The sequence below is a fragment of the Scomber scombrus genome, chromosome 10 (assembly GCF_963691925.1).
Source record: "Scomber scombrus chromosome 10, fScoSco1.1, whole genome shotgun sequence".
Taxonomy (NCBI): Eukaryota; Metazoa; Chordata; class Actinopteri; order Scombriformes; family Scombridae; genus Scomber; species Scomber scombrus.
Window position 1 is genome coordinate 32072023 of NC_084979.1, and position 10145 is coordinate 32082167.

The window sequence follows — 10145 nt, forward strand, 5'->3', positions numbered from 1 at the left end:
CTCTCTCTCTCTCTCCAGCTAAGAGTCGCTCCATCTCTCTTCCTCTGGACCTGGAGGCTCAGATCAGCTCCATGTTATCTACCTCTGCTCTAAACTCGTTGTCTCGCTCCAACCCGAACTACAAGTCTTCGTCCCGCTCGTCCCGACCCATCGCCCCTAGCAACCCTTGGGACTACAAAAACATCATAGAGAAGCTGCAGGTACGTTATAAACCATGTGATACTGAATATAAAGTATTACCATTTAATTAAATTCATTTGAATTGAATCCAAACAATGTCAGCAAATGTTGATCAGTGGTTCTTAAAGTCAAACATGACATCCTTAAATGTTTTGTTGTTGTCATAGAGACGAAAGAAAACCAGAAAATATTCATATTTAAGAAGCTGCAATTAGAAAATATTAATGTATTGTTTATCAAAGTAGTTAGAATAATTAATACTGACACGAAAAATCAATGTGTGTGTGTGTGTGTGTGTGTGTGTGTGTGTGTGTGTGTGTGTGTGTGTGTGTGTGTGTGTGTGTGTGTGTGTGTGTCCAGGACATCATCAACACTCTGGAGGAGCGTCTGAAGCCGTTAGTAAACGCTGAGTTGTCGGTTCTGGTCGACGTTCTTCACCAGCCGGAGCTTCTGTTTCTGGAGGGAACCGACGCTCGACAGCGCTGCGAGTCCGGAGGCTTCATCTCTAAGTAATTATAATATTAATAATAATAATAATAATAATAATAATAATAATAATAATAACTAGAAAATTCCAGGCAAATTTTGAGTGCCACGGGGCTTTCCAGTGTTCAAAAGTCACCCTGATCATATTCTAGTTTCAAGTATTAAGTACATCTTACTAGTCAGTATCAAGTGTAATGTACTTTATTCTCAACTTAACATCCCTGAAAATATTAAGTAAATGTTCATCATGTTTAAGCATAAATAATATTTATTTAAACTAATTAAAGTCCCTGTAAAGTAAGAATAAATATGTGCTCTGAGTTTGACATTCCACAGCCAATCACAAAAGAGTAGGTCAGTTTCTGCCCAGCAACAGGTTGCTAAGGACAGCAGAGGCTTTACGGTTGCTACGGCGATTTGAGAATCTGCTTGGAAAAAATTCTCAAAATGCCCCAGAATTTGGCTTCTGACAAGGTCCAGAACAATTGCAAACTGTGAGAAAACCGTAACTCCTGTCCAAAAAACGAAAACACCGTGAGAGACACAGAAGCCAGCAGATTTTGACAGTGTCTATTTTATTCAGATGTTCCTTAAAATTAGCGAGTAAGCTCAGTGCGAAGACAGAGTGAGATTCTTTTGAAAAAAAAGACGATTACATTAGGGTCAATGGGGAGCGAGACAGGTATTGCCGCCGGTCTCGGCCCCCCCGTTTAAATTTTGTGCAGACCCCGCCTGTCAACGTCACATTTTATGAATCCCAACACCTATGTCTACATTTTGACAAAAAACTATTTGTGTCCTTTTCACGGTTTGGCCGTGAGCTCGAGTTAAAAATAAAAATTAAGGTTATTTTTTACTGCTTCTCGCACTCAAGCTAACTGACGCTTCCACTCTAACTTTGAAGAAAAAGTGATTTCCACTCCTCGTTTGACTGCTCATAGTTTGAAAAGTTTACATGTTATGTAAAAACAGTTTGGTGTTTTGGAGAGAGCACAAGTTTTCCTCCGTTTTAAAGTTTGAATCACATTTCTACGTGCAGGTATGAGAGAGCTAGATGACTCAGAATAAAGGTGAAATTTTGTGGTTTAAAATAAAAATTCCCATTCATTTTCAATGGAGAATTTTCCCGGTATTTTGGGAATAACTTTGGGAAAAATTGGAATTTGAACATTCCAAATAATAGCACCCCTCTCCCGATCGAGCCGCACGTTTTGATGTATATATTGTCGGGGTTTTCTCAAATCTACGGGAGGAGTAACGCGCCAAAATTTGGCGGAAGAATAAGAATAAGTATGAGCAAGATTAATAGCCCCGAGTCACTCCCTCTGCAGTGTTACTGCTGAGGGAGTGCCTCGGAGCTTAGCACCCGTGGCACTAATTTTTAAACTTTACTTCTGTGATTATTATTCATGTGTAAAATGAACAAAGTGCTGAACATGAAAGCAAAGAATCTGTAACTGGTGTGTTGATGATGACTGCTTTATACCACTAGGCTGCGCTGTTATACAGTTATATATTATTGTTATACATAGATGTCTATAATGTGTGTGTGTGTGTGTGTCTGTTTGTGTGTGTGTGTGTCTGTGTGTGTGTGTGTGTGTGTCTGTTTGTTTGTGTGTGTGTGTGTGTGTGTGTGTGTCTGTATGTGTGTGTGTGTGTGTGTCTGTGTGTGTGTGTGTGTGTGTGTGTGTTTGTTTGTTTGTGTATTGTGTGTGTGTGTGTGTCTGTCTGTTTGTTTGTGTGTGTGTGTGTGTTTGTCTGTGTGTGTGTGTTTTTGTCTGTGTGTGTGTGTGTGTGTGTGTGTGTGTGTGTGTGTGTGTGTGTGTGTGTGTGTGTGTGTGTGTGTGTTTGTGTGTGCAGGCTCATCCAGCACACGAAGGCTCTGATGTCTGCAGAGGAGAAGTTGTGTATCAAAGTGTTGCGGACGCTGCAGGAGATGCTGATCAGGACTCTGGACTTTGATGAAAAGGTCTGTGAACAGATAATAAGACATTTCTTTCTTTAGATTATGTTCATTGTTTCTTGTTATCAGTTAGTTTAATTAAATTAAAGATACAACCAGACCTGTTGTCCTCGTTCATACAGTTTTTTGCCGCCTACTGGTAGAAAAAGCACATTACAGTGTAAAGATGAAAAGTGGATCAGGAACAAAAACGTATCAAATGTGACTTTTAATAAGATATTTCATTTAAACTCCTGATATAGTAAATTAAAGCCCTATTTTGTATAAAAAACAAACTGTGTTTATACAGAACCAGCAAGATTTTTCCCAAAATCAGCTTTGAATTTCTTTAAATTTGGTCATAAAAAGGTCTTTTAACCCTCCTATTGTCCTCGAGTCAAGGAAGGAAGGGAGGAAGGAAAGGAGGGAGGAAGGAAAGAAGGAAGGGAGGGAGTAAAGGAAAGGAAAGAAGGAAGGAAAGGAAAGAAGGAAGGAAAGGAAAGAAGGACAGATGAAAGAAGGAAGGTAGGAGGGAGGGAGGGAGGAAAGAAGGAGGGAGGGAAGGAGAAAGGAAAAGAGGAAGGAAGGAAAGAAAGAGAGGAAAGAAGGAAGGGGGAAGGTAGGGGGGAGGAAAGAAGGAAGGGAGGAAAGAGAGAGGAAGGAAAGAAAGAGAGAAGGAAGAAAGAAGGAACAGTCAAAACAGACGAGGTCAATTTGACCCGGGAGGACGACACGAAGGTTAAAATCTTTGTGTAGAATTTGAAAACTGCCAACGTTGCTTCACACTCAGAGATAGTTACTGTATAAAATCACATTATAAATGATTGTTGTTCATATTTCAGGGAATATCTCTGCGGAAAGTTCTGCTGCAGAACTATCTGTTTCCCAACAAGAAGAACAACCCGAAGAACGACCTGGCTGAGCTCGGAGCTGCAGGTACGCTCATTATAATGCCGTGGATCCACAACAGACTCTCTTCCAGGTGGGGGGGGGGGGGGTGATCACGTAATGCGGAAGGAGAAAACAGGCGGGTCGCTCATTCTGACCGAATGATATGATTGGACAGAATATTATGAGAATGGAATAATGATGAGTTTCTATGCCTGGTGGATCTCTCTTTAGAGCCATTACCTTATTAATAGCATTTTAACCTAAACAAAAAAAAGGTAAGGGAAGCTTTAATTTCCTTCGGGATTAATAAAGTATTTATCTATCTATCTATAATAGGAATCCGCCAAAGTGACAGCGCTCCTGGATATTAAAGGGAATGGGAGATGACACTCTGATTGGTTTACCTATGATTAATGACAAGTTTTAAGTCCGACCCTTTTGGACCGTGCGCCTGGTGCATTGACCTGTGTGTGTGTGTGTGTGTGTGTGTGTGTGTGTGTGTGTGTGTGTGTGTGTGTCAGGCTGGGAGCAGGAGCGTGATTGGGCGACGGTGGCGGCGGTTCAGTGCCGCCTGGACAGAGAAGGAGGAACGAAGCTGTTCACAGATCTGGTGATGAGCACCAAGAACGACAAGATCTTCCAGGAAAGCATCCAGCTGGCCATCTGTCTGCTGGAGGGAGGAAACACGGAGATACAGGTCCGTCACTCGCTAACAATAAACACAAACACAAAGGAGTCACTTATTTAAAAGAAAGATGTGAGAAAGATTTAGTTTTTCATTTGTTTAAAGAAGAATGTGTTCATGAGCTTTGGAATAACCGAAAAACTCAGATCTCTGTTTGTCCGGCTGACATTAATTTCTTACCATTATATCTGGAAACAGCTTTGTCAGTTTTGTGAGTTAAATGAGAGATAATAAAGTAAGAAAGACTCAGAGCTTCAACGGTGTTCAATGAGGCTTCTCCCAACAGCTGTTTTGGGTCAGGTGGCGGGACAAGCCAGGATAAGACGCTCATTGGATAATGAGACGAACTCGTCCCGCACCTGGACGCTGAGCGTCTCTGGCGGTTAATGGAGCAGTGGGCGGGTCGGACGCTCGGCTGCTGTATGATGATTGGAGGAAATGTTTGGAGGGATGAAAGCCCTTGATAGCTTTGAGAAGGCTGACTCTTCTGAGTGTAGTTTTGCCAATGTGGCTTGACTTTATCGCTAAATCTGGCGGCTTTCCAACTCTTTTTAACAACTTTTTTTCTCAAAAGCGACTATCGACAAATCTAGCGACTTTTTCTGATGTTTTGGAGACTCTGACATGAAATAACGTATCTGCTCTATCCTCCACGAGCACACTTCTTTTATTTGTAACGGCCTCGCATCAATATGACAAGTTTTATGATCAAGACGTAAAGTGAGCTTCCCCTGTTTAAAACACCAGCACTGTTATACAGGTAGTGTTCATTATGTTTATAAGGAGTCCTCTCATCTCCAGATGGATGCAAACTGTTCTGCTGTCATCTTGTTAAACACTAACTGAGGATGTTTAAACGTGTCGTCTGTCTCCTGCAGAACTCCTTCTATAAGCTGATGATGGGAGACAACAAGTCGGAGAAGTTCTTCAAGGTTCTTCACGACAGGATGAAAGACGCGCAGACGGACATTAAAGCTACAGTGTCTGTTAACGTTGGAGAGATGACGCACAAAGCCAACGAGAAGGAGCTGGAGAACGGAGGCAAGTTAAAGTCCTTCTTTCCTTCCTTCCTTCCTTCCTTCCCTTCCTCCCTTCTTTCATTCCTTCTTCCTCCCTTCCTCCCTCCCTTCCTTCCTCCCATCCTTCCTTCCTTCCTTCCTTCCTTTCTTCCTTCCCTGCTTCCTTCCTCCTTGACTCGAGGACAACAGAAGTGTTAAATTTAAACTAAACCTCATTGACCCGTTTACATGTGTGTTTGTTATCTTAGTCTCTGGATCAGTCGGATAAATGCTGATGTTGTTTTTGTTTGTTTACCTTTGTAAAGTAGCGTCTCCAGCGTTGGTACTTCCTGCAGGCCTCCCTCTGATGGTCTCGGGTCAGTCTATCGCCCCTGTAGGAGCCAGCATGCCGGTTCAGCCTGTGGCCGAGCAGCGGGAGGTGGAGACGGAGATGGGACCAGCTGTTATCATCATGAAGCCGATCCTCAGGTTCCTGCAGCTGCTGTGTGAGAACCACAACCACGACCTGCAGGTGAGTCAGCAGTTCTTCTCAGGTTAAAAGCATAGACTGTATATAAAATGGACGTAACATCCGTGACGTCACCCATTGGTTTGTGGACTGCTGCTCGGAGGCCAATAGTATCGGATCTGAGCAGCGTCATCTTGAACATTTCCGGTGCATGCTGGGAAAAATAAAAACATGGATTCTACTTATATGGGAGGGGCATGAGGCGCCCTCCTGAACCTGTGAACCAATCAACCTGTCAATCACCACGTAGCCACGCCCTAATGCATACCCTGCTTTATCGTCACATATAATCAGGGAGGCCAAAATGTCCCAAATGAACATCATACTGCATTGAAGAAGGCTTTAAACTAGCGATTGAGACCATAAACACATTTTGAAAACGTTTACTGAGGTTAGAAATCAAGTGAGAAGTTGGTGAATTCTCCATTGACTTGTATAGAGACGGAAGTCCTTTTGACACCAAAACGGTCGCCCCCTGGTGGCCTTTTGATAGAATGCAGTTTTAAGTTACTTCCACGTTGGCCTCATTGCAGAGGACTGGAACTCCCCGCCTGGTTAAAAGTAGAACATTTTCCTTTTTTATACCCCAGTTTATCAGTTTTAATGTTTTTTAATAAGCAAACAGGATGTTAGGTTAATTATAACTATTATAACCAAAAGAAGTCTCAGAGTTGCTCAAAAGAAGTCAGATTCAGATTCATCTTTATTCATCCACTACAGACCCGACTTCACATAAACAAACAAGCGACAACATTCGTTCCTACACAACAATATCAGAGGAGAAATAAAATACCATACTACACAATACTATACTAATACTATAGTTACATCATAAAATAACATACAAACCGACTAAAATAAATAGAACAGCTGAATAAAGTGCTTAAGAATATTGAACAAGCTTGTTGCTCTGAATAGAGTACTTGGCAGGGTATTTTGCACATAAAATATACATAAATAAAATATAAATATATATATAAGAGCTCTAAGGGTTAGTGCAAAAGACTGCGCCAGGCACCAAAAAATAAAAATCTATTGTGCATTCAGCAGCTTAATGGCAGAGAGAATAAATGAACTGGACAAGCGGTTTGTCTTTCTGTGTGAGGGAAAGTAATGAAGCTCTGACAGTGGAGAAACAAACAGGAGCAAACAACTGACTGACTAATATTTTAATTCTGTGAGAGAAACAAAGCAGAATATTTACTGTAAGTACGAACAAACTACACAGTCGCCCATAAAGTTGGAATAATTTAGTTTTTGGCTCTTTTTGCCATAATCGCCCAGCACTATTCCATATTGCTATAACTGATCAGCAATTTAAGCTTAAATCTTTTCAGAGAAAAAATCTTTAAATCAGCAACCAAAACACACATTAAGATAACAGATTATTAAAGAAATGTATTTGTAGAAGGAAGTATTGAGTTTTAATATCCAGATTTTTGCAACAGCATCTAGTGTCCGTTAGAGGAACTGCAGCCATCATTTCCTTCCTTCTTCCTTCCTCTCTTCCTCCCTCCCTCCCTCCCCTCCTTCCTTCCCTCCCTCCCTCCTTTCCTTCCTTCTTCCTCCCTTCCTTTCCTTCCTTCTTCCTCCCTTCCTTCCTTCCTTCCTCCCTCCTTTCCTCCCTCCCTCCCTCCCTCCCTCCCTCCTTCCTTCCTTCTTCCTCCCTTCCTTCCTCCCTCCCTTCCTTCCTTCCCACCTCCTTTCCTTCTTCCTCCCTTCCTTCCTCCTTTCCTTCCTTCTTCCTCCCTCCCTTCCTTCCTTCCTTCCTCCCTCCTTTCCTTCCTCCCTCCCTCCCTCCCTCCCTCCTTTCCTTCCTTCTTCCTCCCTTCCTCCCTCCTTTCCTTCCTTCACTCGAGGACAACAGGAGGGTTAAGATAACAGATTATTAAATAAATGTATTTGTAGATGGAAGTATTGAGTTTTAATATCCAGATGTTTGCAGCAGCATCTAGTGTCCGTTAGAGGAACTGCAGCCGTTAATTTCTGTCTTTGTCCCCAGAACTTCCTGCGCTGCCAGAACAACAAGACCAACTACAACCTGGTGTGTGAGACGCTTCAGTTCCTGGACATCATGTGTGGAAGCACCACCGGAGGCCTCGGCCTGCTGGGCCTCTACATCAACGAATCAAACGTCCACTTAATCACACAGACGCTGGAGACCCTGACGGAGTACTGCCAGGGCCCCTGCCAGGAGAACCAGGTCCTACAAGCAGCCTCACAGCTTATAAACAATGATGAATAAGTTCTACAATATGTTTAAAATCTTTACTTATTCAACGTTTACATGAAGACACTAAAAGTTAAATCATATAAAACTGTGAATATATGGATACAATCATTTATCCCAGCTTAAGTGTCCTTCCTTAAGGAGGGAGGAAGGAAGGAAGGTAGGAGGGAAGGAAGATGGAAGGAAAGAAGGGAGGAAGGAGGGAGGAAGGAGGGAGGAAGGAAGGGAGGATGAAGGAAGGAAGAAAGAAGGAAAGGAGGAAGGAAGGTAGGAAAGGAGGGATGAAGGAAGGAAGGAAGACGAAAGGAAAGGAGGAAGGAAGACGGAAGGAAAGGAGGGAGGAAGAAGGAAAAAAGGAGGAAGGAAGGGAGGTAGAAGGAAGGAAAGGAGGGAGGAAGGAAGGAAGGAAGGAATGAAGAAGGAAGTAAAGGAGGAAGGAAGGGAGGAAAGGAGGGAGGAAGGAAAGGAGGGAATAAGGAAGGAAGGAAGATGGAAGGAAAGGAGGGAGGAAGGAAGTAAGAGAGGAAGAAGGAAAGAAAGGAGGAAGGAAGCGAGGAAAGGAGGGAGGAAGGAAGGGAGGAAAGAATACGGAAGGAAAGGAGGGAGGAAGAAGGAAAGAAGGGAGGAAGAAGGAAGGAAAGGAGGGAGGAAGGAAGGAAGGGAGACGGAAGTAAAAAAGGAAGGAAGAAAGGGGGATGGAGGAAGGAAAGAAGGAAGGGAGGAAAGAGAGAAGGAAGTAAGGGAGGAAAGAAGGACAGACGGAAGGAAGTAAGGGAGGAAAGAAGGAACAATCCAAACAGACGGGGACGACACAAAGGTTAATCCTGATCATATTTATTTCTGCAGACCTGCATCGTGACCCACGAGTCCAACGGCATCGACATCATCACGGCTCTGATCCTGAATGACATCAGTCCGCTGTGTCGGTACCAGATGGAGATGGTGCTGCAGCTGAAGGTGGGGTCGGTTTACCTGCGACTCCGTCTGACTTTGTCCACATGCTGCTAGGTTTCATACCGGCTCATTCACTGCTGCTGTTGTCTCCTTGGTTACCAGGACAACGCCTCCAAGCTGCTGCTGGCGCTGATGGAGAGTCGTCACGACAGCGAGAACGCGGAGAGGATTCTGTTCAACCTGCGACCTCGAGAGCTGGTCAGAGCAGCGATTACTCAAGTTCACGCTTACTTCAGTTTCCATGTTCCAGTTTTAATTTTTCCTTAGTTCTTCCCTTCCTTCCCTCTTTCTTTGCTCCCTCCTCCTTCAATACTTATTTCCTCACTTCCTTCCTTCCTTCCTCTTTTCCTCCCTCCTTACTCCTTTCCTTCCTTCCTTCCTCCCTTCCTTCTCTCCTTACTTCCTTCCTCTTTTCCTCCCTCCCTCCCTCCTTACTCCTTTCCTTCCTCCCTTCCTTCTCTCCTTACTTCTCCCTTCCTTCCTCCCTTCCTTCTCTCCTTACTTCCTTCCTCTTTTCCTCCCTCCCTCCCTCCTTACTCATTTCCTTCCTTCCTTCCTTCCATCCTTCCTTCCATCTTTCCTTCCTTCCTTCCTTCCTCCCTTCCTTCTCTCCTTACTTCCTTCCTTTTTTCCTCCCTCCCTCCCTCCTTACTCCTTTCCTTCCTTCCTTCCTCCCTTCCTTCTATCCTTCCTTCCATCCTTCCTTCCATCTTTCCTCCCTCCCTCCTTACTCCTTTCCTTCCTTCCTTCCTTCCTTCCTTCCTTCCTTCCTTCCTTCCTTCCTTCCTTCCTTCCTCCTTTCCTTCCTTCCTTCCTTGACCTGAGGACAACAGGAGGGTTAATATACTGAATAATATAACTGTGTGTGTGTTTGACTGTGTGTGTGTGTGTGTGTGTGTGTGTGTGCAGATGGAGGTGATAAAGAAGGCGTACTGTCAGGAGAGCGAGTGTGAGGGCGGTGAGGTTTCTCCCCGTGAGGTCGGACATAACATCTACATCCTGGCTCAGCAGGTGACAGAACACACGCTCCTCATTGGCTGAGAGGTTTATTGTATCAGTTATTAAAATGATGTTTTAGTTCAGATTCAGTATTTTTTTTCATGTCGTTGATGTTGTTTGTTTTCCAGCTGGCCAGACACAACAAGATCCTGCAGAACCTCCTGAAAACTCAGAAGAAAAGTAAAGAGGGAGACGAAGGCATCTCCTCCATGGTAAAAACTGTGCAACTGTCCTTTAAGAGAAAGAAGGAA

At 43.6% G+C, this 10145-nt stretch overlaps 1 protein-coding gene across 1 annotated transcript in view; it reads left to right on the forward strand.

Moving 5' to 3' along the window:
- Nucleotides 1–10145, forward strand: part of itpr3 (inositol 1,4,5-trisphosphate receptor, type 3) — a gene marked incomplete in the record, with an annotated part of 118258 nt that overhangs the window by 84378 nt on the left and 23735 nt on the right. The window contains 12 exon segments of the mRNA XM_062427517.1: nt 19–200; nt 541–689; nt 2527–2635; nt 3451–3544; nt 4021–4196; nt 5063–5225; nt 5509–5714; nt 7714–7914; nt 8788–8898; nt 8998–9093; nt 9805–9906; nt 10023–10106. Of these exon segments, the coding sequence (XP_062283501.1) occupies nt 19–200; nt 541–689; nt 2527–2635; nt 3451–3544; nt 4021–4196; nt 5063–5225; nt 5509–5714; nt 7714–7914; nt 8788–8898; nt 8998–9093; nt 9805–9906; nt 10023–10106 (1673 nt within the window).